Raw genomic sequence first — 27285 nt, forward strand, 5'->3', positions numbered from 1 at the left:
GTTACCATTTTGATTTCGTTTTATGGAGGCCAATCGAAGAGCTTAGATGATGTAACACAGTCGCTTTGCAGGTGCTATACTTTTGGATATACACGTATAAGTATTTAAAGGGAATATACATCATTTGCTTTTGCTGTAATTTTCAGAAATGGATGGAATTGGGGGATTGGAAATATAAAGCAAATATAGTTACACTGACTTTTTGGAGGTTTTGGGTTCGAAAATGCTATAAAAACCAAGAAAAACGATCATTTACCTGTAGTCTGGTTCCCTGACTCCATATAAGAAGAAACAGAGCAGTTTACATACATTGGGGAATTGTAAGGTCAGGGAACCAGTCTAGCTGGCTCGTACCCGTTCATAGGTTTGTAATCGATTGCAAACAAGTGCAATAGTCAATTGGGGCCAGTATTTGAAAAAAAGCCAGTTGTTTCCAACGCTGATCGGCCGATCAGCGTTGGAAATTGATACAAAAATACCACTTTTCTTGAAAATGACAGTATACCAGGTGCCATAATTTTACAGGATGCTTTAGACTGTCATTTACCAACGTCCTATTAAGGTATTTCGCAAAAACTTGGTAGTTTTATTTTTCGATGTTTGCAAATGTTGTATATTACTTCGGAGGTCATGCTCATTAGTCAACAGTTCGTTGACCCGCATCTCACAAAGTTACGAGCCAGATTACACACCAACAACACATTCAGTTTTGGGAGTTTCTTCTAAAGGCCAATTATATTACATGATCTGTGAGGGTCGGGTGAACAAAATCGTGTTGAATTGACATGGAATGACCAAGCTGTCCTGCTATAATTTAATTTGCAGTCATATTTTGTCTGAGTCAAGTCCTGCCGCTGGGCAAGCACACCTATCTACAGTTTGGAGAAAGCGAAGAAGTAGAATGCCCTCTGATCACAGATGAGAACTTCAGCATCAGAGATGTCGACTCAGCGTATTGGTACAAAGACGTTGTAGCCACAGAGAACCTAGTCATTTCCAATTTTGAGGGAACTATCTATGAAGGCCCGAGCATTGTCAGCGGCAAGTATTTCCTGACTGAGCGATTATCCCTAGTCATAAACAACATTACAGCATCTGATGAAGGGCAGTTCTTCTGTCAGCTGAAAACTGGACGTCCTGGTTTCCAAACTGTACCCGTAGATGTAACAGTTTTTGGTGAGTAAAATAAAAAGGTTTGACAACTGTGTCTTTTAATAATAATAATAATAATAATAATAATAACGAAGTTTTATAAAGCGCACATATCCACCAAGGTTCTCAGGGCGCTATTACAATGAAAACGAAACAAAACATAATCAGTTTAATTACGAAAAAACGGATCTTTCGACATGAGGTGTTTTGAGAGATGTTTTGAATGAGTGAATAGAAGTGGAGGTTTTGATATGAAGAGGTAGTTGATTCCAGAGATGTGGTGCTGCAACAGAGAAAGATCTGTCCCCCAGGTACGATGAGATTTGACTTCTTGAAGAAGATATTTATTTCCAGATCGAAGGTTGCGAGATGGTTTGTATATATTGAGCATGTCCAGGATGTACGTAGGTGCTTGCCCATTAAGTGCTTTGAAGACAATGAGCATCAGTTTGTAGATGATTCTAGACGATATTGGGAGCCAGTGAAGATCCAAAAGGACAGGTTTTATATGGGAGTGTTTTGTCGTTAAAGTGACCACACGTGCAGCAGTGTTTTGTAGGCGTTGGAGACGGGATAGCTGAACATCTGGAAACCCAAATAAAAGTGAGTTTCCCATATCAAGACGAGATGTAACAAAGGAGTGGACAATCTGTTCTGTGGAAGCGCGATCAAGATATTTTCGGATCTTTCCTATGTTGCGGATGTGAAATAAAGCAGAGCGAACTGTGTTAGAAATGTGATTCATGAACGACATCGACGAGTCAAAAATTACACCAAGATTGCGAACATGGCTGACTGGTTTGATGTGAGAGTCCCCAACAGTAATAAAAGGAATAGAGATTTTGGAAAGTTGCTGTGGAGAACCTATCAACATGAACTCAGTTTTATTGTCATTAATTTTCAGGAAGTTGTCGTTCATCCAATGACGAATTTCACCAACACAAGCCTCCGTGCGAGTGATGCAGGACTGAGCATGTTGTTGTGAGGGATTAAAAGAGACATATATTTGTGTGTCGTCCGCATACGTGTGATATTGAAGGTTGTGTCTCTGAATGATTTCTTGAAGAGGGAATGTGTATAATGAGAACAACTGCGGGCCGAGAACCGAACCCTGAGGAACGGAAAAATCAAGTTGGACAGGTTCTGAGGCAGCATCCCCGACACGGCGGTATTGTGGTCTACATTCCAGGTAGGACTGGCACCATTGCAGAGCACGATCCCGCAGACCGATGACGTTTATACGCAGACGAGTCAGAAGTATGGAGTGGTCCACGGTGTCGAATGCTGCACTCAAATCAAGGAAAATAAGTGCAGTAATTTTTTGTTGATCAAGACCAGTAAGAATGTCATTGTGAACACGTATTAAGGCAGTTTCAGTACTATGATTCGGTCTGTAGGCAGATTGAAATGAATCAGTGAGATTGTTGACCCGCATAAATACCTGTAACCTGGAGGACACTATACGTTCAATAGTTTTACCTAAAAAACTCAAATTTGAAATGGGTCTGTAATTGCTGAACACTTCCTTATCCAAGCCACTTTTCTTTAAGAGAGGGCGAATGTAAGAGGTTTTAAGGCAAGTGGGGAAAACACCGGTATTAAGAGATTTGTTAACAATATGAGTAATTAAAGGAACAAGAACATCACAGCAATCCAATTATATCTGACTTTTGAACCCTCACAACAAGAAGCCGATTCTAGCATCTCTCAAATAGAGACTAGCATTTGTGAAATTCGCCAGTGGATGCAAGATAATTTCTTGAAGTTAAATGATGATAAAACAGAATTTATGATGATTGGCTCCCCACAACAACTTTCAAAAGTCAATATTCCCTTCATTAGTATAGGCGATTCCCATATCACTCCAGTTGGCCAAGCCCGTAATCTGGGTGTTATTTTTTATTCTTCATTGTCACACAAAAGTCAAATCTCCAACATTGTTCGTTCAGCTTCATTTCATATTCGCAACATCAGCAAAATCAGAAAATATCTCAACCACAACTCAACTGAACAAATCATACATTCTTTTGTCACGTCGAGGCTAGACATGGGGAATTCCCTTTTGTTTGGTCTTCCGCAAGAACAACTTACCAGGCTCCAACGTATTCAGAACACTGCTGCACGTGTGGTCACATTAACCAGAAAATCTTCCCACATCACCCCAATCCTGAAAAATCTACACTGGTTACCAGTCTCCTCTCGGATAATCTATAAAATGATGTTGTTGGTTTACAAAGCTCTAAATGGCAAAGCCCCCTCATACATCATGGACATGCTTTCCCCTTACAGACCCTCCCGCACTCTCCGATCCAGTAACAAGCATCTACTACATGAGCCAAAATCACACCGTATTTGGGGAGACAGGTCATTCTCTGTAGCAGCACCTCGTCTGTGGAATCGGCTACCTATTCGCATCAAAACCTCAGAAACCATTCAGTCCTTCAAAACAGCTCTCAAAACTCACCTCATGTCGTTAGCTTTCAATTAATCCCTGCATTTATGTTTATTTTGTTTTTCTGCTCTTCCGTTGCTTCCTTAACAAATTAAAATTTGTTTAGTTTGTTTATTAAGTGTGCGTTTATGAGAAGACCATGCAAAATCCTGAAAAATCGACAAGGTGGGGGGTCAGCGAATTAAGTTCAAATCTTGGCCATTTGATCCCCACCTGAGACGATACCACTCGGTGGAGTAGCTCGATAAATAATCACACGGTGGCCGAGTACGGGGCACCAACAGTTTTGAGCAAAAAGGGTGACTTCCGGGGAGTAAATTTGTGTTGTTTCAGGTGTTAAGTTATAGCCTCGTTTATACCCTTAAACTAAATCGTTTACTGTCGACCTACATATCAAAAGAAAGGGTTTAATCTCCTCTAAACGATGAAATGTAAATCTTTGATATGCAAGCATTCACTGCGGAGATATAGGCGTAAGAAAAACACGTATCAGCTCTATTACGAAATGAAGTCCTTTACGCGGTAAACCATAACTTAATTAATGCAGGGCTGAGAGTCAACAAACTTGGAGGAAATATAGTTCAGATATCCGACTACAATAATAACAAATACAAAAACTGTCAGCTCTTCTTGTTTTTCTTTGCTCACGGTCAACAAAGTTGAAAAATTCCTAATTTTCAAGACCAAACCTACATAGCCCCCTAGACAGTTCCGAGTGCAATTGGTTGCCCTTAATTGACATTTTGCAGGAATTGTTGTAAGAGCGTAACAAAATCTACATTTTGCAGACTTCACCTATTGGATGGGTGGGTGAGTGGGCAACCTTTGGTGGTGCGCACTGATCCGGTAGGAGGGGAACGTCCTGTTGCCGCCCACCCAGTTAGCGCGCGGTATCGAAAGAGGGCGCCCTCGCATTACATTACCGTCAAAATGGTAGCCATGGACATGCCGTCTGTGCGGCTGCAATGTGATTTTAGTAATTTTGAGTATAGCAAAGCCATCGAATGTGGTGTAAATCCCTCTTATCTGCGCGAACTAAATACAGTGCAACTTAATCGATGCACAAAAGACATACGGAGCCATTTGCAGAAGTGGAAAGTCGCTGCATATGATGTGAATGTCGAGTAAAAACTGATCCTCCTGCGATGTGGTTTGTTCGACGTCGATGCATACACAGATAAGACAATACGTCCAGCGCATAGATACAAGTTAGGGTTGAGTTGGACATCATCAAGGAAGTGTTGTCATCCACTCCATAAAGGGAAAGGCAAACCATTCCGTGGTGTGACTAAAGCAACTAGCCGTGAGATCATAGATGTTTGATCGATGGGGTACCCTGATCACTGTTGGAACAGGTAAGAAGACAGAAATCAAACAAAAATACATTTTTGAAAATTGAAATGAATTAATCATGGTCATGGTCCATTTCTGATCAACTGACTTTGTTCCTGGGTAGGTTATATCAATTAGATCCCTTATCATGCAGTTGACTTGGGACCAGTGAAATTTATTATTGTGTGAAAAATTAATACTGGTTGTCACAGCTCTGGACCACACACATGGTTTTCGGCAGTGGACACACATGGTGGATATTTAGCCGGAGCTGGATTTTGAATTTATTTTGTTTTATATAAAGAAAGTTGGAACTGCACTGAACAAGCGCAGTTTGGGGAATGAAACATATATATTTTTTTGCACTTACATTGTTTTTTTTTACTTTTATTCACGAGATGTGACTCATCAGACCATTTACAACTTCAAGAACAATTTCAGATTTGTTTCCCCTTTTATACAAATCCTCCTGAGCCAGCCACATCAGAAAAAGAAAAAGTAATAAGTGCAATTAAATACAGGCAATATAAAATAATAAAAGAAAATGTCTTATTTTTTATGTATTTATTATTATTATTTTTTTGGGGGGGGGATTTATGACATGGGTTTTGTTCAAGGCATCTATTGCTCAATATTGTTGGCTACATACGCCCCGCTTTATATCTTTTACTTTAAAAAAATATTAAGCCTGCTGCGGCCTTAACACTTTGTTAATTCTCACTGTTCATATGACTTTCAGGTATCTGTAGAGGTTGTCTATCTTAGCACAAACAAGCAGTTACGCACCAGACAGCGGAACAATTACCATCTAGCGATGTGCTCTCTAAGGAACAAGAAGAGCATCAGTGTACAATCAGTGATTTCACATCACCGGCTGGTGTACCATCTCTCCAACCCACCGACACAGCGTGCACTTCAGTTCATGAGGTAATGAGAGTGAACTAAGAATGGACCATGACATATTGCATCTCATTTATCACAGGTGAATTGTTAGCACTCTTCTTTGAGTACATCAATTTGTATTTCAACCCTATATGTAGCACGCATCTCACTATTTTTATTTTCTCATGATTATTTCTAGCATACATCTGAGTCCTCATCAACTGATAGAGATATTACACAGGATGTAGGTGCACTTGACTCTTCTTGGGCTCCAGCCCCCTGACCAAAGAATGTGGAGCTGCAATCCCTGAAAACTTTCCTTACTCGGGGTGAAATGTCTGCTGTTGATGGGCAGCTTCATCTGTCATTAGAAGAAGCATCTGATAGCACCATCCATTATTATAGAAGGAAGGCAAAGGAAGCCTTTGGTTTAGTTCTTCATTGTTTAGCACCACGTCAAGAAGATGGGCTCATGAAGATTACAATCGGTGAAACAACTGCTGAATCATCACAAAGTGGTCAAAATTTTGATAGTAGTGCCTGTTTTCATTTTTTTTTCATTGCATCCTTTTTAACCAACATTTTTGCATTAGTGGTTCCATGTTCTCTTCCTTTACGTATTTTGTGTTTAAACAAAGGGTTATCATGGTTTGTTATTGGAAGACAGTGACTGTTCTTGTTTTTTAATGTTAATTTAAGAAGGAAAACAATTTCTTGATTTATATTCAATTGTTTTTTCGAGTTTGATCGTTAGGTTGTTCCATGTGTCATTCTATTTTGATACTGTGTTGGTTCAGTTTTCTTCTTTCAACTTCCATTTAAGTTTAAAGTTCAATTTAGTTTTGTACAGTTGACTCTCGTTATAGCAAGGTCGGTGAGACTGCCCAAACTACCTCTTTAAACAGAAATGTTGCTTTAAAAGGACAGCGAAACAAAAAGACACAAAGAGAACTAGAGATTCGAGACCTCAGAATTTGCTCTTTATAAGCAGCAGTAGGACATCTTTGTAAAAGTGTTCTTTATAACAAAAGTCGACTGTAGTACTACCATTTTACTTATTTGGTGGGGTGGATAACAGGTTTAAGGTTTGGATAAAAGTAAATTTGGATCCTTTTTGATTATTGGTTTTTTGAAAGGTTTTCTTCAAATTTTGGTTGGTAAAATAAATCATTCTTTTTTGGTCTTTCTAAAAATTTGTTTGTCGTTGTTTCTATTTATTCAAATTCCTCTCTACTTGTTCCTACCCCATATAGGTCTATCTCATTTTTGACGAGTACCCCAACATTTAGCGTTTTTCTCATCCAATTTATTATTTTACAAGTTTATTAATTTTCCGGGTTACATTAACATGCCAAAAATAACAGAATTGTCATCCAAGCCTCATCATTCCCACATTTGGTGCACGATATGTGGCAGTGTAACCCCCCCCCCCCATTGTGTCTTCATTGTGTTCTGGTAATCTCAGGAATTCTTTAGATGATTATTGGGGGATACTTCTGTTAACAAAAAGACAAGTGTGTGTTGAGTATAGGAACATTTGTGGGGACTCCCTCTGCCACAAATCAGGCAGGGTATACATTCCATCCTGGACTCTGAAAGGTGGCGGCCATATTGATTTAAAGTGAACCCCCTACCCTAAAAATGGGATAAATTAAGGAATTATAGCACCCCTTATGGCGTCTCCAGTATTAAAATAGGTTTTAATTTTATTGATCATGAAAAAATATACACGTTTGCCAATTTTCATAACATTCAAGCAAAAAAGACAAAAATTATGTGAAAAATACACTTTTTGACCAAAAAGGTGCAAAAAAAAAGCCCTCTGTTAAAGATTTTTAAAAACATTTTTGACGTCATTATTTACAAATTGGAAATATAAAACTTGGTAGCAAATTTCATGAAAATTGGTTGTCGACTTTTGAAAATACAGAAAGGGGGGGGGCACACTGTATGCCCCTCCCCCGTCCCTTTACTAGCGAAAAATAGGGGTAAAACAGACTCCTGCCATTTTATACTAAAAACTGCTGACAATGTTTTTATTCTTGATACTTAAAGACCATGATAAGAACTCTCTTTCACCTGAGTTTTATTGTTCAAAGACCTGCACTAATGACGCTACGGCGACTTAAAGATCGCTATTTCTATGACTCAACTTTGGGGGTACCCTTAGTGCCGTTGCCTCCTAAGAGCAATTTTTTTCTAAATTTTGAGTACCTGGTTTTAGGTCAGGATACAACCTCAGGACCCTGCAAATTTCATTTCTCTGCTGCTTTCCCCTGTTGAGCAGCAAGCGTTTAAACGTTTGTACCCCAAAATCATAAAAATCACCATTTTTCACTAATAAAAACACATTTTTGGCTCTTTTTTCTGCTACGGAGGTCAGATTGGCCAAATATTTTGTACAACCTCAAGGCTACCTATGACCCACCTACCCCCCAAATTTTAACCAAATCCGCCGACCCCCACCTTGTCACGGTCTGCATGGTCCTCTCGTGGACATACTCTTAATTCATATTGATTTTGTTTACCAATTTTTGCTGCTGTTTTGCTTGTATACAATTATGTATAGCGCCTTGAGCACCTCGGTGGATATGTTTGCGCTTTATAAATGTCCAATATTATTATTATTATTATTATTATTATAAGAAAGGTGGGAACTGGGTCAAGCTCACAGGATTTGGATGGAGATTTGGCGAGCAATTTCTTGATTTCTGTCTCACTGGCTGGCTGAAATTCTGTAAGATAAGCATGATTAAGTTCATTTTGTGGGGCAATATTATCTTTGCTATACATGCTTGAGAAAAATCATTACGTAAAGTGACAATTTTGTTGACAAAAAATTCTGAAAATTGGGTAGCTAGGGCTATGTCAGAAACTGAAAAAGGCATAACAGGAACTTTACTCTTATTGAGTAATCGATTTACAATACCAAATATTTTTTTCTGATTACCAGAACAACCAATAACTTTAGAAGAATAATACGCTTTCTTAGCTCTAACAATACAGTCAGTTACAATACGTCGATGGACGCAGTAATCTTGTCTGTGAACAGTCAGTTTTGTAGAGCGCCATTTCTTCTCGAGTTGTCGTCTTTTTTTCCGAGCTGAAGGGTGCACTGAACTAATTCAAGCGATAATTTCTACGCCAGCTGATTAGCATAAAAAGTGCCCCCACAATTTCTTTTGAAAACGGAGACCGTTTGGCTTTAAAAACGGTGGAATTGTTTAAATATACCCAAGGATCAACTCCCTGGTTTTGGGGCTTCCATCTGAGGGCAGGCTTGATAAAATTACGGATGAAAAATGGGTCCTATTTGCCTGTGAAAGTGGAAGGATGCCACTTGTAAAATGGCTACATGCAGGCTCGGGAACTATCGCTTTTCGGGAGGTGATTTTATTTGGGTGTGAATATTTAAAAATGTAATTGGCTAATGTACGTAAAATTGAAAAGAAATGAAAAGATGAAAGACAAGACAATAATTTATTTTTGTTTCAGAAACCCCAGTGATGTTAGCTTGCATGTTACTTGGCCCTGAACTTTGTTGATTTTACACTGTTTTCAATGGGGCTTGAATTAGTACAGTGGACCCTGAACGAATTTCCTCGTTGAACCATGGACTATTTGGTGGTATTTTTACAGTCCGTGTTCGCATAGGGGCATGCTTGTCAAGCAGACCACTGAGAGTTGAATGATATTTTTCAACACAGCAAGGTAGGTCGGTGTTCTGTAAGTCGATGTTCGAAAGTGCTGAAACCACATCATTGCGAAATTTATCAATGTTAATGTTTTTGAAGTGGCGGGAGGACACAGACATAGTTGGCGAGGGTGGCTTTTGGAGCTGAAGAGTCGCCATGACAGCAAAATGATCAGAGAGTCCAGGATGAATGCTTAAATCTGAGATGAGTGAAGTATCCTCCTGGGTGATAAGCAGGTCCAAACAGTGACCACTGCGGTGAGTTGGTTCATTAATGTGCTGAATGAACCCGTAGGATGATAAAAGAGATTTGAACCGCTTTGAAATACTTTCCAAGGGGTTGTCCACATGGCTGTTGAAGTCTCCAGACCGATATATATTGACAAGCCGGACTGATTTTGAGTTACAAGTTATTTCTGCATGGATGGACTCAAATGATGAGAAGTTTCCAACATCAGGCTTTATGGATACTGATAAACAAGACTTGTAGAGGAATCCTACCCCTCCACCTGTTTTGTGCAGTCTGGGAATATGATGAAATGAGTATCCAGGTGGTGTTATTTCAGTTATAATCCAGTCGTCCCCAGGTTTCAGACAGTATGGGCTTTGAACACACACGCAAGGTGGAGACGGCTGAAGCGTACACGTTCTAAATTAAAAACAAATTAATGACGACAGATACCCACATGAAACTTGTATCAAAGAACTACTGATTCCTTCCTCCATGCTAATACTGACAAATGAAAATCCCATTGTTATTAAAATACGTTTCAGCCGTCTCCACCTTGCGTGTGTTCAAAGCCCATACTGTCGTACGGCGCGGATGGTAGCACGTATTATTACACGAAACAGTCGTTAATAAAGCGCGACTTATTTTTCTTCGATCGAGCAACGACGGTGACGTCACGTCAGACGCCTTCATCCGGCAAACCGGTGCAAGGATTGAGCCTCACGGCGAACACATTGAGCTGTAAGTTTTCAGACTATTTTGCTGTTTTTCTTCAAAATGTTCGCTGTTTGGGACAATGTAAGGGGTCTGATGGAATGTCTTGAATGTGTAGATCAATCCCGGGTAACTGTCTCTCTCATTTGTATTCTTTTTACCGGTTTTTTGGGAGGTCTTTTTGTCCTCGCGTGGGTTTGTGACTATGCTACTGTGACGCCGTCACCAAAGTATGGCAAATCGGTGGAGCGTTTGTATGGAGGGGTACCCGTAATTCAACGCTCCACTCAGTAGAGCTACCTTCATTGAGATGATAGGCCTATGAAGAAAAAAAGCATGAAAAGTGGCGTCAGGTTGCAACATTTTTTCCCCAAGCATGATTTCAAAAATTCTGTTATTGGAATTTTAAAAAACTACGATGCTTTTCGGCAAATGAACAGCGCCCTCACCCATTTACTGATGCGGTTAACATGGTTTAATGTTTAATTTGGGGGAAATGGATTTAGCCACTTCCTTAAGTTAAAATTTGATGAAAATAAAGACATTAAAATGGGGATATTCTTGCCTCGTTTCTTCCACATGGCGTCCTGTGTCTTGAGGAATCCCTCGCTGATCGCCTGCTTGACTTTCTCCGGGTCTTTGGACTCGAATCCCCGCTGAGCTTTGATCGTGTCCCACAGCGTATCACGCGCGAACACGGCGGCTTCCTTTCCCCCGTGCCCGTCAAAAACACCGAAGAAGGCACAATCGTTGTCCTTCCTCCGCTCATATCGGATGGAAATCATGTCTTCCATGTGATCCCTACCACCCTGATTGGAATCACTGGTCACACGAAGTCCGAGAACTTGTCTTTTGGCGGGCATTTTGGGAGTGGATTTTTTGCCGGTGCTCGCGCCCACGAACTCCATTTTGCAATGCGCGATCAACACTGGCTTTTTTTGCGCGCGCTCGATGGGATTCTTTTGTGTATATACGGTTTGACCACGAAGTTCTTGTCATGCGTGTGCAAAAGCGGCGTTTTGATTGGTCGATCGAAAAGATTGGCCGACTAAACTGGTTAACATTTAGGCGCATTTTCTATAACCCAGATTAAAAGGTCAATCTAGTCAAGTTAACTATTAGGTGGACCAAATTTCCTATAGCATAATTAATATTCGCATTTACGGAAAGATCCGTATAATTACCCCGAAAATACGGAATATTTCACTTTACGGAGTCCGTAATTTACGGGCATTTTTATCAGTGCATGCCCCACATTACTTGCGCCGGTGACGGACATAAACCACTATAGTCTAACGACTTGTCATCAAGTCTACCTTTCAACAATAATATTTACATGCGATGTCATGCATTATGATACACAATTCATTTTCTCCACTTTTCAGTACAGTTAAACGTTTTAAGAGCAACAGTATATTCTAAACAAAATAATAAATAAATTATCTTTAAAATCTCAAAAAACTTTTGCTAAAAAAGTCAAATGAAAGTGGCCAGGAATCCGGCCCCAACGCACAAATGGGCTAACGCAATGGTTGTCGGAACAAAGGTGTGTTGGAAGATAGATTTGTCCGAACATTGGGTTGTCGGGACGTAGGGGTGTCGGAATACAGAGCAGTCACACAAACCAAATGCAAGATGCGAAGTTCCAAGTTTACATCGAATGCAACACATATTACTACGACCACGTTGTCGTAAAAGTTGGTATCTTCACTTATTCTTTCAAATGGGGCTTGCGGTCGCTGCCGAAGTTAATATTGAGCGTGATGAGGAGTAATAATTAACCATCTGATATTTTCTACATAAACCCCAGGTGTAGGGGGTTTTGCATAGAAATGTTTAGATACCAACTTTTATGACAATGTGTCAATGTGTCTTCTAAAGGCACTACGCTACAATAGGATTGTGCCTCCACAATATTGTATTTTGCTTTCTGTTATGTTGTTATTTTAGTATGGAAATAAATGTAATATTGAATTGAATTGAATTGAATTGCATGACACAAAATAACCACAATAATATTGTTGACACGCTTAGGTTAACTTTCCGTACTCAGCATCAACTCAACCTTTATTTTCCCCGAAATGATTGCACGAGCTGGTCCTTTTCATGATCGGTGTATTTGTATAAATCACATACTTTTGATGTCAAGAAATCAGGAGTGAACTGTTTATTGGTTATAAAACACTTACAAAAAAAGTCAGGGATTGTGAGCGATGAATGAAACGTTGTTTCTGATTGGGCAAAAAGTAACTCGCGTCGTCTATAGTATCATCAGACAGAAACGTGTCCTTTTTTGCGGGCAATAAATCATTCCACCAGTAAGGCCAAACAAAAGAAGTCTCCGGTTTCAAGTATGGAGCCTGTCCCAAAAGTGGTGCGTCGACGCGGGTTTTTCCCCCTCCTTTTCACTTCTTCAAATGTCGGTTGATGTTGCAGATGACTCTTCGATCCCCTTAAAACTTTCCAGAATATCCTTCAGAGTGGAGCTTGAGGTGACCTCAGTAAGGCCATAAGGCTTGAGAATTCTGCACCCACGATCTCGTCCGACATGAACATTCTTCAGGAAATTTGGATAGTCGGGAAAAAATCTGAGCCTAAAACGGTAACGTCAGACCACATACAGCGACATCGTGCATGAGCTGCCACGCTGGTCATTAGCCTGCTCCCTCACATATTGCGCTAATCAAAGGGCGTTTACAGGTTCCAGATACACGACCATCGCTCCCTCAGTCTGGCTTCCAGACCACAATAAAATTACAAAATGACAACACCGTCTCAAATGGTGCCCGACTAAATTTAGTGCAAAATACATGGGAGCCCAGAGAGGCCACATAAAGCTTATACTCGATCGTAACCCCATCTAACAACACGTTAAAATTGTGCAGCAGCACGATTTAGGTCAAACCAGGGAGTTTAGTTTCACAATATTGAAAAGTGGTAAACGTTTAGAATTGAAACACATTCCTAAACGTATTAAACTATAAACACGTTTCTGATGTGTTTAAATGCTAAACACTGTTTTTACAGTGTAACCGTTAGTTTGGTAATTTAGAGAAAGAGAGAGGGGGAGGTTGAGCAATAGTCAAGCTGGTGAGTTTTGTTTATTTACTCTTTTGGGGGACTATTTTTAGCCAAGAATTGAATTAAGAGGCTAATCAAATTAATCGGGGAGTTTGTAGACAGCCTATTAAAAAGATCGAGAACTTTTTTAATGTATCATATCAATGGAAAACACAGATGGAATGTATGCATGAGCGTAGACTTGACCCAAGTTGGGATTCTGTATGGTCCGTGTTCCGGGTGCGATATTTTTTATTACACAACTATCTATGGATCGAGAACCTGCACTGACATTGATGACATCACACACGTTGACGCCGCTGTCGTAATTATGAAAATCGGACTCGTATGAAAATCGGACTCTTTTCCCCTTTTATTGGTTAAACCCTCTCACGTGCCCGATCCCTCTCCTAATTATCTATGCATGAGCATGCACAATACCACCAATGAGTCCGTATTTCATAAAACCGCGGAACGGCAACCAGATGAGGGCGCCCTATATAAGCTAAGGCATTGATCTCCATTACTAATGAGATCAACCTCGTTCCCATGGGTACGAGATCTTGCTGCGCCATGTTGTTTCCCATCATGTCATGGAGTCGAGGCTGTAATGAGATCAATGAGCCAGGGCCATTAATATTACGCGTATGGATTGAATTCTGAACAAAGCAAAGTACGCGTACGGTTTAAACACAGCAGAGTACTAAGTCCGACTTGGGTCAAGTCTACGCTGTTCCAAGCGGACGATTATGGGCACTATGGGACAATAGCGGTCATGTAGTTGCTAAGGCAAAGCGTCTGCCGTTGTAAAACAAAGCTAATCCGATTACGTACTTGGACGCTATAGCAGAGCAGTGAAATTCATGCACCACAAAAAATATTGGCCTTTTGAACGTTGTGTTTCTATGCACAATATGATTGAAAATTAAATTATAACGGAAGAAGAAATTCTAAACTTCATGTCAGTGAAATAATCGCCGTCATCAATGCCGGAATCTCAATACTGTTTACTGTCAAAGCTGACCTTCAAGTCTGGAAGAAATCGTTCGAAAACTTCTCCAAATCTCTGTATTTATATCAATTTCTAGGGATTTCTCAAAATTGTTTTTTCAGAGTACTTGAACCCTTATATCATCTAAGTATCTTCCGAATTTCAGCTTAATCTGTTGTTGCAAACGCTAGTGTTACACTTTCAACTATCTCCATGGAAAATTTCGACGATGATTTCTGCCACCAAGTCATGCATGCATTGTTCAGCAAAGCGCCTTAGGCGCTACGGTTGACCGATTTCAGCCAAGCCACACAATATCGTATTGTAGATTAGCATATTCATTAGCGTCACTCGGCGTGTTTTGGCGTGGGTCTCGGTATCGACCAATGAAAGCCGGCAAAAAGGTTGATATTTATCAATTAATAACTCGTGAAGGAGGATTTTCTCAATTTTTTTACTGCACACTATAATGGATAGGAACTTGGTTGCATGTAGATATGGACTTCCAAACGGGAGAAATTAATTTTCAAAGATTTCGCCCGCCAACGTGAACATTGTGTGTGCACATGTAGTTTCATTCAAAATGAAGTGTTACGTAACCTTTAGAAATCGCCCTTCGCAACCGTATGACTGCGTCTATTTCGTAGCAAAACGTTTCTTATGTCACATTTTTGTGCGCAGTAATTCCAGCAGTTAAATTGTTTTCCTGGCAGACGTTCAAGGCAAAGTTATTTGCGTCTCCATTTTCCACCCATACAGTATGCACAGTTGGGCTTCAGCTAGTGACGTCATGTTTTTTTTTCTAGAAGTATTACTGTAAGCGCAATAATTTTATTCAAATGCAAATATTGCCGTGAGGGCAGATTCGGTTAGCGTGAAAAAGGATATGGCTTTTTATCGCGTGCACCAAAGAAAGCCAGACAAAAGAGGTCAGTCCCAAGGCCAGTGTTGTAGTCGAGACCGGATAGTCCGAGACCGAGACCAAGACCGAGACCTGAAGATTCGAGACCGAGACCGAGACCGAGACCAGCCCCTTCAAGGCGGACCGAGACCGAGACCAATATGGTCCGAGACCGAGACCGAGACCGAGACCGCTGATAATGAATAACAAAAGTCGAAATTAAAAAAAAACAAGACACGTTATTATAGTTGAAAAATTTACCTTTCTATTCACAAAGAATACAGACCAAAATTTCGACCAGTGGCAGTGTTGACAAATTGATACATGACACCTTACTTGAGCAAAAAGTAGTTACACTTAAGAAACATGGGCTTTGACATGTTGTCTACACCCAATCGTGACAAAAGTAAAAAGTTAAGGGTAGATGTTTCATCTGTTATAGGAACTCGGATCCTAAACTCCACATTCACCCCCTTGGTTTCAGCTATGACTTCTAACGGATATTTAAAGATGAAATTTTAATTTTACATTGCCTCTTTTTTCCTAAAATAAATTTAGGACTTAACTTCTAACAAGACTTGTGTACTTGATTTTAAAAAATGGGAGCTAGAAAATGTTGAATTATTTTTTAAATTTTTGTCATAGAATGTGGACTTGTACATGTAGACCCACAAGTTGCGAGGTGGTAGCCAGAATGTGCTAGATATGGATTTTTATTTTTTTCTGAACGGGATTTTTAATTTTTGAGGAATAATGGGGTACTTTAAAATGAGCAGCCAGAAAATTGGGTCTCATCATACACTCTCATGGCAACAGTGGGTGGTAACTTGTACATGTAAGGGGCCATTCAGAATTTTCAATGTTTTAAAATTTCGACTTTTTTTCCAAATTATTTTGACCCACCCACCCACCCCTAATTTCGATTAATAAAAAAACTGAACATGACTGTACATGTACATGCACTTGCATGTACATGTACTTGAACACCATGTACATGTACATGTGTGTCTAGTTCAGTGGCGGCGTGAAGTTGTTGGTCATCCTCTTTTATGTGATAAAATATGTGATACCTCACCAAAAAGTATCTTTTAACGAAATTCAATCAGAATATTTATCCATTTTTTTTTTTTAAATGTTTAATTGTTTTACTTGTTGGTGTCCCTGCCACACTGTACGATGGCGTAGCCGTGCGTTATGCACGTGGATTGTATACTTTCGTTTTGACGGGGACTTTACTGAATAGAGTCTGGTGACTGTACATAGAAATTTCTTTGAATAAAAGTCGAATCGTTCATTGATGTGCACTTGTTATGCAAAGCAGGGGCAGTGGTTCAAGGATATCCAGTCGACCTGCAGAAAGTGTGCAAGAACGCGACTTGAATGCTTTTATGTGTCCACAATACAACGACGCTTTTTAGTTATTTCACTGTGTGACACAGTGAAAATTTTTGGAATCATAGGCCTAATGGCGTCAGCGATACTTGCTGGGGAGCTCTTGCGTACGACTTTCTGTACTTTGGTACTGTTATTTCCAGGACAATTGTGTGTACGGTAACCCGACGTACCAAGATTTTTAAAGACGAAATTGCCGACCTCAAACTTGTTAGTGCCATATTTGGCAACTATATGTGCGTTATTAGTTTAATTAAACAAATGAACAGGTTAATTATACATAGTACCATTGAAGGTACCTAAAAGTAAACATAACACCATAGAAGACCGACAGACGAACATAAAATGTTACAAAATAAACATATTTGTCTGGATAATTTTTTTAGGGTGTTACCGGAAAGTTAACACAAACTTGGTGTCAAATAGATCATGAGAGTTACTTTTCTTTGACTTTTCATACAAGTTTACATAAACTTTAACTGTATGACCTGCAGTGGCGTAGCCACGGGGGGGGGGGGGGGGGGCGTGGGAGGCGCCATCCCCCCCCTCCATGAAACCTTGTCGCCCACCCCCCAGTCGCCTCCCCCACTGAGATTTTGAGTTTCGAAAAAAAATATCATTGATCTACATGACGCCCCCCCCCCCATGAAATGTTCAAGCCCCCCCCCCCCCACACACACACACACTGAAAAATTCCTGGCTATGCCACTGACAGTACATACAGGGGACGAAGTTGGAAAAGAAACACGCATCGCGATATCGGAACGTTTGCGCGTTTGCAAGTCAAAAGATCTATCTTTCTTTGTTTTTGTATCTTTTTTTCCATGGAAAGTGAATTTCGATTTTCAATTATTTAGCTTGACCCACCCACCCACAATTTGGAAAAAAGATCGAAATTTTAAAACACTGAAAATTCTGAATGGCCCCTAAGAGTGTGTGAGTTCAAAGCTGGAAAATCAGGTAGAAAAATTTAATTAAAAATACTGTCAAAATACTGTCCCAAATTAAAGAGAACATTGTGTGGGGTCGAAAATATAACTAATTTGAAGCACCTCATTTAATATCAGAATACAAAATGCAAGTGATTACGCCCACAGGGGTGGGCTAAACTACACAATCCCCGAAAATGGTTGACACTTATTGCATAAATTGTTACATGTACAAGTTTATACTTTGCTTTATGTGGCCGATTCAACAGATAAATGCCGAACTTGTTCCAAATCGTTCAGTAACTGGTACTGCTGGAGCTTTACATGTACTTTGGGGACTTTCCAACGTGCAGGCGAGTCCAAACCGACCGCGATATATAACAAGCTTGATCTACGGGCTAGCAAATGTTTTAAATAACAACGGTACTGAACGAAGAGAACACAAAGTAATCGATCGAGCTGTAAAAGCTACAATATTGCCGGTCTCGACCCGAGACCAGCCAAAATATCGAGACCAAAGGGGACCGAGACCGAGACCAAGACCGAGACCACAGCTTCCGAGACCGAGACCGAGACCGAGACCAGCAAAAAGTGGTCTCGAGACCGGTCTCGAGACCGAGACCGGTCTCGAGACCTACAACACTGCCCAAGGCACGGCCTCCATTTGCTCAACAAATTGCGAACCACTGCTAAACTTGGAAGAAAAAAAAAAACAGCCAAACCGGTCGCGGTCATGCATGATCGCACTAGACATGATTGGAATCCGAAGGGGTCAGGTATATTAGCACTCATGACTTTGCTGTTAGGAATGCTGGTCTACAAAAAAACAACTTGCGTCCCAGAAATAGGTGTGAAAATTGGGTTACCGAGCAATATTATATAGGTCTAGTTATCGGCTATACGCCCATAGCGCGCTTCAACAGACCGACACGTATATGATTATATTAAACCCTACCGACGGAGCCAGTCTGTGAGTTTCTCACACCACAATTAGCAAGGTGTAATACGGTTAGGCGACTGATTATCCAACTTGGATCTTGGATGCTTACAGACGCTGGCTTCATGAACTTGGACTCCAAAAAGATGAGCAGAAATTGGGCGGACCAGAAATGAATCACACATAGGACAACATTGGACTGTAGTAAGGCCGAGACGCAGGTTAGTGATGGTGTACGGGGAGGGCAGTAGTTTTTGGCGGGCATACATGAAGACATTTCATTTAGTTTGAAATAGTGGAAGACCACACTATTTTGTGTCAGGAATAGTTTAAACTTAAGATAACGAACATTGAATTCAAGAAAAGAGCAGACTTAAGCTTAATGCATAATAATCATAATCCGATATTACTGTGATGGATTATGTCTGTGTCAGACAACGAAGATATCTGGAAGCTATTTTGGTGGGATGTTCAGCCGGATAGTAACATGGACATTATTGACTAACCGACTCACTGATGACGGAGTGACCGTCCAACTGACATTGTTACTGAGTAACCTTTTTTTAGCTGAGAGATAATGTAATACTTGACATGGAATTCGACGCGGCAGAAGTCAAAAAAATTGTTTAACAGATTTTATGACATCTCACAGACTCTGCTCTTGATTGGCCGAGATCTCGTCACCATGGTATACTAATATTGTCAGTGCGACAACGTATATACCGCGCCCCAACGCACATACCTGCCTGATGACATATTCAGGCAGCGAATGCAGAGCTCGAGCGCTTTTTGGCCGCTGACCGATATAGCGCAGCGTGATTTTCCGCATGGCGGAAGCCGGGCCGGTGCCTCATGTGGACGGCCCAACGTGGCCGCCCGTGCACGGTGACATCATTTTTGCCGGCGCGCGGTTCGCACCGTTCGCCGTTTTGGAACGGTCTACTTTTTCATCCTTTTATTTTATTTACGAACCAAACTATGCATTTCTGTTTTATTTTTGTATTCTTCTACTATAATTTCAGATTAAAAGGTTTTTTTCCAGCACACACAGGTCGTCAGGCCGACCATAATGGTAGGCCTACATGTACATGTACGCACGCACGGTAATTGTTCGACAGAAATAAAACCTACATAAGAAACGCAAACCAATTCACAATAACTCGTCAACCCCATAATAATTTGGGTTTGATCATCAGAAAGACTTTTATCAAATAAGCGAGTCGTTATAAAACTAATCGATTGCTTTAACTCGTGACACAGTAAAAATGGCCTCCCCCAGTGATCAGTGGAACGTTCTATTTTCACTCTGCGTCATCTCGGCAAACCAGAGTACTCCATGGATCACGTGGGGAGGCTAGTTTCACTGCACAATAATAGGAGCAGTCAGTATTTCTATACTATTTTGTCCAGAATTATCCAGATGGGTGCCCATTTTATTTGGATTGTTTTCATGGTAACGTCCGGTTGGTTGAGGGACAGTCAAGCTGGTAAGTTATATTTCATATCTCTTTTTGAGGACTATTGTAGCCAAGAATTGTTTTCAAAAGAATTAAGAGGCTAATCAAATTAATGGGGGAGTTTTGACTACTGATGAAAAAGGTCGAGAACGCTCGTCTTTTTTCTTTAATGTATCAATATAGAAAACACATCAGATCAATTTTCTTGAGGGACTGTGTGCATGGGCGTCACAGGGTTTTTACGAAAGGGTACTTTGTGTATACACTCACAAAATGAGGAACAAAACGGTACCCTACAAATCCGTCGTCGTTCGACCGTGCCCGACAAGGGAAATTCTAAAGAAGAGAGGTGGGAGAGAACAATGCAAGTATCCCATGCAAGTATCCCATTGCGTTCCATGAAAACGCAAAAATAGAACATGATCGAGCTTTTATCTCCTTGATGGTATTGCGCATGTCTTTTTTACCCATGTTCATGTGCCAAGAATAACTACTGCAGTAAGAACTAAAAAATGGTATAATATGGCAGGTAATGCACCTTGTACTTGTATTTTTTTTTTAAATAGATTTTTGTACCCCATCATCAGTTTCGACTTACGATTGCGTCTTTCCAGACGGGTTTGAGAAACAGGCTCGCTTTGGTAAGTGTGTGTACATGTGATGTAAATGCACCTATACCGAATAACGAAAAATACTAAAAAGATATGCGGTACGCTCCAATTTTAATAACAATAAATAGGAATAAATCAAGTCCATGTTATTAACGATAGTAACTTTCACGTAATTTGTGTACTCTATTTTCACAAGTTATTGCTAATTTTAAATTTAATAGAAATACCACAAAAATGTAGCTGTCCACCACTGAGCATTCACCGATACGCATTGATGAATACTATACGATGAAAGAAAACTTGCAAAGCAAAACAGACAATAATCACCATTTTCATTCTCAGAAATAGGACTTGATTTATGTACAAAACAAAATCAGACGGTGAAAGTAATGTTTCAGTCTTGACTCTCATTAAATCTCATTTGAATTTGAATTCCTGTGTGGTAATATCTGGTTCCCACCCAAATGAATAGCTTCAAAATATCTAGCATTCCATGGACAGCTGTAGAAATGTGTTCTTTTGCATAAGTTCTGATAGCAAAGATCAATTTCAGTAACGTTTTTAACAGATATGAAAGAACGTGCTCGCTTAATACGTGCTTCATTGGTGTATCAAATTTGCATGCTTTTAAGGGTAAAATAATTAATCTCTGTCACTTTCTTTATTACTCATCCTGTACTTCTAGCCACTCCACGACTCTGCCTATAGCGTCGCTGATTTAAATACCCTTATTCCTTTGATAACTTACTCTCTAAAACTCAGGATATTCTACCAATATGCATAACACAGAACGGTTGCCCTCTTTCGAGTGTATCGGATCCTGTTTTGGGGAAATATCGCGGGCGAGGATATCAAAAGGGGAGGTGGATCACCCCAAGCACCCCCATCCGCCACTGAATTGGACCTTATACCCCTTCTATCTCAACAATGTTTAATTACTCCTTACAACGTCACTAAAATTCTAAATGTTGGTTGATGGCAACTCAGCCACCTAACTACCCTGAAAAATCCTGGACTTGGTCACTTCAACCACCCCTTCAAATGGAAAGCAATGGATCCCAAGTGTTGACAACGCGACAGTACATTTACAAGAATTAACCAAATAAAAGGGATCATTACTTTTTTTTGTTAGATTCCTTTGCGGTTCAATTCTCAATCTCTGTTACCTTTGTTTTCTCTGTTATGTAGATTCATGCAACCGAACCAATACGTGTCTCAACCCATTATTGCCTACTGTGGCAACCGGGGAATGCAACGGCGTAACGACACAGATATGCTCAGTGGGTAGGTAGGCTAAATTATAGACCTGATTTGATGATGTCACATTTTCAGTGGCATTTTTTAGCCATTGGTTCAATGCATTTAACCCATACCTACGTACTCAATGTGAACCGTACTGCGCAGGCACTCATTATTGTCGTTGCAATGAAGACGCAGTCATTGTGACGTCATGAAATTAGGCCTATTGATTGGATTATATGGGTGTCGCATTATACTGGGAAAGTCCCATAGTAAAAGTCATTGATCTCCATTAGATCAAAATGTAATGTCCATCTACTCTTAGATGGCAATCTCTAAGTGAAAGACAAGATTTTCACTTAACTACTCTAGTGTATAAGAGTTAAACATCCAAATTGCCTCCTCAACTTTGTGACTGTTTTCATTTTGTTTCTAGTACCCACTCAAACAATACTAGGTCTGTTTCACAAGGTAATCTAATTCCTTCTTTATCCAAATCCTACTCAGGAAAACGTCATAACCTCCCTACGACACTGAAACATCCATTGCCTCCCATACTCTTGCAAGTTTTAAGCGCCTCTACACGAACCTGATAGTTTAATATTATATGGTACATGTTTGTCTTGTTTTTGTCTTTTTACTGCCAATGTAGCAACCGTGATTAACCGTGTCTCATCTTACTGTTTATTTATCTTCTTAATTATATCTTTTAATGTATTTATTGCTTGTTTTTCTATTTTATACTATTGTATGTTTGTTATAACTGCTTGGCACCTTTGAAAAACAGTGTTCCACTGAAAAGGTCTCCCAGGATAAACAAGAAATAAATAAATAAATAAATAATAAATAAATAAATTGCTCTCCATTATACAATGAAGATCAATGGTAATATAACTTTGCACAGTGCAAAGGCTTTAGGGATACTTTTCCGAAGACACAGTTACCCATACGTATTTCAATAGATAACATATCAAGATGGCAGACAATAGCCACTAATGTGCCCCCTCCTACGTTATAATAACATACAAACACAAAGTGGAAAGCTTTTTGTTTGTCTTGTAAAAAAACACGAACTGTATCATTGGTTTATACGCATTTTACACATTATAGGTCATGGCTTTTAAGCTGAAAATGTATTACATGTACCTATACTTGCAACATTGTTAAATTTTAAACATGTGTTTGCCGATTTAAAGATGTCCCTTTGTAACGAACAAACTTCATTTTAGAAATTGCCAACTAAATCTCAGTGATCTTTCCTTCATTATTGGTCATATTCTATACCTCGTTTTAAATAGTCCGAGTGCGAAATGATCCACCGCTGAATGACGTATGTTCAAGTTCTCCCTGCAAAAACGGCGGAAAATGCATATCTCAACGAGAGGGCGTCCTGTGCTGTTACTGTAACCCAGCAACGCCTCCGGATTCCGGCCAGGCTTGTTATGGTACGTAGGCGTACACGTTGCTAATGGTTCACCAGCTATAATAGTAAGATACATGTAATTATGACATTTATTTTTTTTTATCACAAAAAATCTAAACAGTATTTTACCCTCATTAAAAATGACCCATTAGTTTAACATTTCTTTCATAGGAACTGATCAGAAAGACAATACAAAAGAGTGGTGACTCTCGGACTCGCTTGAAAATAAAAAAATGTGAATGGAAATTTCATTTTACATACAGGGTGAGTAAAAAACACCTGCAATAATGCAAAGAAGCCATTTTTTGAACTTTGAACATTTGTAACCTTGTAAGAATGGCATTCGTTAGTAACCATTGCGTGACAAAAAAGACATCCTCAAAACAGGACATTTTTTTGGCAAGACCTGCACTTGAATCACTAGACATGTGACGAGTAGTCCAAAGGGAATATCCTTGATATGTTCTACCAATGCCTTGAACTTGTTAGGCACAGGAGATATCGGACAGAAACGTAGAGGATTGTTAACCGCTTTGACACTTTCGTACGTGAATCTTTGATACTTAGACCCTGCGATAATAAATGTCTCGTCCAGAACACCCTGTGCTGCAGATGACGGTGCACCACCAACGATAGATAGTTGCAACGATGTGAGGACGAATAAAGATGTAGTGAGCGATATCATCTCAGACCTTGACGTCACAGCTACCGATAACGTTATGAACTCCTTGCCCATACATTGCGTAGAGACTAGTGGTGCATTACATCTTACAAGCAACGAGACCACTTTCAACTGCACAGCAACTGATACGGCTGGAGGAGAGACTACCTGTACATTCAACGTTGTCTTTGGTACGTTTTACAAGAACATTTTACAAAAATCACTGACAACCGCTTCACTTAATTAGTATCCATCAATTAAATTAATTACCATTGTACTTGATAATGAAAAGGAGCGGGACACTTTATCTTTTTTCTCTTTCCTTTTTTTATTCAACAATAACGAAAACAATAAAGATCAACAAGCACCTGTGATCGACAATTGTCCTTCGGATGTAAGGACCAACAACGCTAAGGCAATCTGGACACCAGACCCTACAGCTACCGACGATGATGGGACCAATCTTGAAGTTAACTGCATTCCAGCCGCTGGTAGTTCATTTCCAGTGGATGCAACTACAAATGTTGTTTGTAACGCGAGTGATGCTGCTGGAAATGAGGCCATCTGCACTTTTAATGTAACTGTAGGTAGGTGTATCAATTCACTTTTGTACTTGATGTAAGTTTTGTCGTTTTCTTCGACATCGCAATTTAATGGCAAACTTCCTTCTTTTATTGAACAATTATTATTTCAGATCAACAAGCACCTGTGATCGACAATTGTCCTTCGAATGTAAGGACCAACAACGCTATGGTAACCTGGACACCAGATCCTACAGCTACTGACGATGATGGTACCACTCCAGAAGTAATCTGCTTTCCAGCCGCTGGTAGTTCATTTCCAGTCGATGAGACAACAAATGTTGTTTGTAACGCGAGTGATGCTGCTGGAAATGAGGCCATCTGCACTTTTAATGTAACTGTAGGTAGGTGTATCAATTCACTATTGTACTTGATGTATGTTTTGTCGTTTTCTTCGACATCGCAATTTAATGGCAAACTTCCTTCTTTTATTGAACAATTATTATTTCAGACCAACAAGCACCTGTGATCGACAATTGTCCTTCGAATGTAAGGACCAACAACGCTATGGTAACCTGGACACCAGATACAACAGCTACTGACGATGATGGGACAACTCCTGAAGTAACCTGCATTCCAGCCGCTGGCAGTTCATTTCCAGTCGATGAGACAACAAATGTTGTTTGTAACGCGAGTGATGCTGCTGGAAATGAGGCCATCTGCACTTTCAATATTACTGTAGGTAGGTGTATCAATTCATTAATTTACTTTATGTATCTTTTGTCGTTTTCTTCGACATCGCAATTTAATGGCAAACTTCCTTCTTTTATTGAACAATTATTATTTCAGATCAACAAGCACCTGTGATCGACAATTGTCCTTCGAATGTAAGGACCAACAACGCTATGGTAACCTGGACACCAGAACCAACAGCTACTGACGATGATGGGACAACTCCTGAAGTAATCTGTATTCCAGCCGCTGGCAGTTCATTTCCAGTCGATGAGACAACAAATGTTGTTTGTAACGCGAGTGATGCTGCTGGAAATGAGGCCATCTGCACTTTTAATGTAACTGTAGGTAGGTGTATCAATTCACTATTGTACTTGATGTATGTTTTGTCGTTTTCTTCGACATCGCAATTTAAAGGGAATATACATCATTTGCTTTTGCTGTAATTTTCAGAAATGGATGGAATTGGGGGGTTGGAAATATAAAGCAAATATAGTTACACTGACTTTTTGGAGGTTTTGGGTTCAAAAATGCTATAAAAACCAAGGAAAACGATCATTTTCTTGTAGTCTGGTTCCCTGACTCCATATAAGAAGAAACAGAGCAGTTTACATACATTGGGGAATTGTAAGGTCAGGGAACCAGTCTAGCTGGCTCGTACCCGTTCATAGGTTTGTAATCGATTGCAAACAAGTGCAATGGTCAATTGGGGCCAGTATTTGAAAAAAAAAGCCAGTTGTTTCCAACGCTGATCGGCCGATCAGCGTTGGAAATTGATACAAAAATACCACTTTTCTTGAAAATGACAGTATACCAGGTGCCATAATTTCACAGGATGCTTTAGACTGTCATTTACCAACATCCTATTAAGGTATTTCGCAAAAACTTGGTAGTTTTATTTTTCGATGTTTGCAAATGATGTATATTCCCTTTAATGGCAAACTTCCTTCTTTTATTGAACAATTATTATTTCAGATCAACAAGCACCTGTGATCGACAATTGTCCTTCGAATGTAAGGACCAACAACGCTATGGTAACCTGGACACCAGATCCAACAGCTACTGACGATGATGGGACAACTCCTGAAGTAATCTGTATTCCAGCCGCTGGCAGTTCATTTCCAGTCGATGAGACAACAAATGTTGTTTGTAACGCGAGTGATGCTGCTGGAAATGAGGCCATCTGCACTTTTAATGTAACTGTAGGTAGGTGTATCAATTCACTATTGTACTTGGTGTATCTTTTGTCGTTTTCTTCGACATCGCAATTTAATGGCAAACTTCCTTCTTTTATTGAACAATTATTATTTCAGACCAACAAGCACCTGTGATCGACAATTGTCCTTCGAATGTAAGGACCAACAACGCTATGGTAACTTGGACACCAGATCCAACAGCTACTGACGATGATGGGACAACTCCTGAAGTAACCTGCATTCCAGCCGCTGGCAGTTCATTTCCAGTCGATGAGACAACAAATGTTGTTTGTAACGCGATTGATGCTGCTGGAAATGAGGCCATCTGCACTTTTAATGTAACTGTAGGTAGGTGTATCAATTCACTTTTGTACTTGATGTAACTTTTGTCGTTTTCTTCGACATCGCAATTTAATGGCAAACTTACTTCTTTTATTGAACAATTATTATTTCAGATCAACAAGCACCTGTGATCGACAATTGTCCTTCAAATGTAAGGACCAACAACGCTATGGTAACCTGGACACCAGATACAACAGCTACTGACGATGATGGGACAACTCCTGAAGTAACCTGCATTCCAGCCGCTGGCAGTTCATTTCCAGTCGATGAGACAACAAATGTTGTTTGTAACGCGAGTGATGCTGCTGGAAATGAGGCCATCTGCACTTTCAATATTACTGTAGGTAGGTGTATCAATTCATTAATTTACTTTATGTATCTTTTGTCGTTTTCTTATCATCGCAATTTAATGGCAAACTTCCTTCTTTTATTGAACAA

At 39.9% G+C, this 27285-nt stretch overlaps 2 protein-coding genes and 2 long non-coding RNA genes across 4 annotated transcripts; 3 read left to right on the forward strand and 1 right to left on the reverse strand.

The window, feature by feature from the left end:
- Positions 1–4431: 4431 nt before the first annotated feature.
- On the forward strand, positions 4432–7011 carry LOC119730887. Its single transcript, XR_005271404.1, has 3 exons — positions 4432–4959; positions 5676–5863; positions 6018–7011. It is a non-coding gene; the product is annotated as an uncharacterized LOC119730887 (long non-coding RNA).
- Positions 7012–10210: 3199 nt separating this feature from the next.
- LOC119730073 (protein phosphatase 1D-like) lies at positions 10211–11363 on the reverse strand. The gene is made up of 2 exons (XM_038202859.1): positions 11021–11363; positions 10211–10245 (listed from the first exon to the last, which is right to left on the reverse strand). Exons 1-2 carry the CDS (start codon positions 11361–11363, stop codon positions 10211–10213), a joined length of 378 nt encoding a protein of 125 aa, XP_038058787.1.
- A 7387-nt stretch (positions 11364–18750) lies between these two features.
- LOC119730881 lies at positions 18751–22011 on the forward strand. The gene is made up of 4 exons (XR_005271403.1): positions 18751–18886; positions 20076–20152; positions 20689–20763; positions 21922–22011. It is a non-coding gene; the product is annotated as an uncharacterized LOC119730881 (long non-coding RNA).
- Positions 22012–22844: 833 nt separating this feature from the next.
- LOC119730074 (prestalk protein-like) lies at positions 22845–27051 on the forward strand. Its single transcript, XM_038202860.1, has 7 exons — positions 22845–22857; positions 23271–23417; positions 23963–24247; positions 24413–24643; positions 24751–24981; positions 25089–25315; positions 27004–27051. Exons 1-7 carry the CDS (start codon positions 22845–22847, stop codon positions 27049–27051), a joined length of 1182 nt encoding a protein of 393 aa, XP_038058788.1.
- Positions 27052–27285: the final 234 nt, after the last annotated feature.

Source organism: Patiria miniata, unplaced genomic scaffold (assembly GCF_015706575.1).
Source record: "Patiria miniata isolate m_02_andy unplaced genomic scaffold, ASM1570657v1 HiC_scaffold_22, whole genome shotgun sequence".
Lineage (NCBI taxonomy): Eukaryota > Metazoa > Echinodermata > Asteroidea > Valvatida > Asterinidae > Patiria > Patiria miniata.

What these genes read in the sequence shown, in the direction of transcription:
- LOC119730073 (XM_038202859.1), bottom strand. Translation starts at nt 11,363, where the DNA reads ATGGAGTTCGTGGGCGCGAGCACCGGCAAAAAATCCACTCCCAAAATG. An exon ending in CGCCATGTGGAAGAAACGAG is followed by an intron (nt 10,246 to 11,020) that starts GCAAGAATATCC and finishes TTCATTTGTCAG; the next exon opens with TATTAGCATGGAGGAAGGAA.
- LOC119730074 (XM_038202860.1), top strand. An exon ending in TTCCGGCCAGGCTTGTTATG is followed by an intron (nt 23,418 to 23,962) that starts GTACGTAGGCGT and finishes TTTGATACTTAG; the next exon opens with ACCCTGCGATAATAAATGTC. An exon ending in TACATTCAACGTTGTCTTTG is followed by an intron (nt 24,248 to 24,412) that starts GTACGTTTTACA and finishes AAAACAATAAAG; the next exon opens with ATCAACAAGCACCTGTGATC.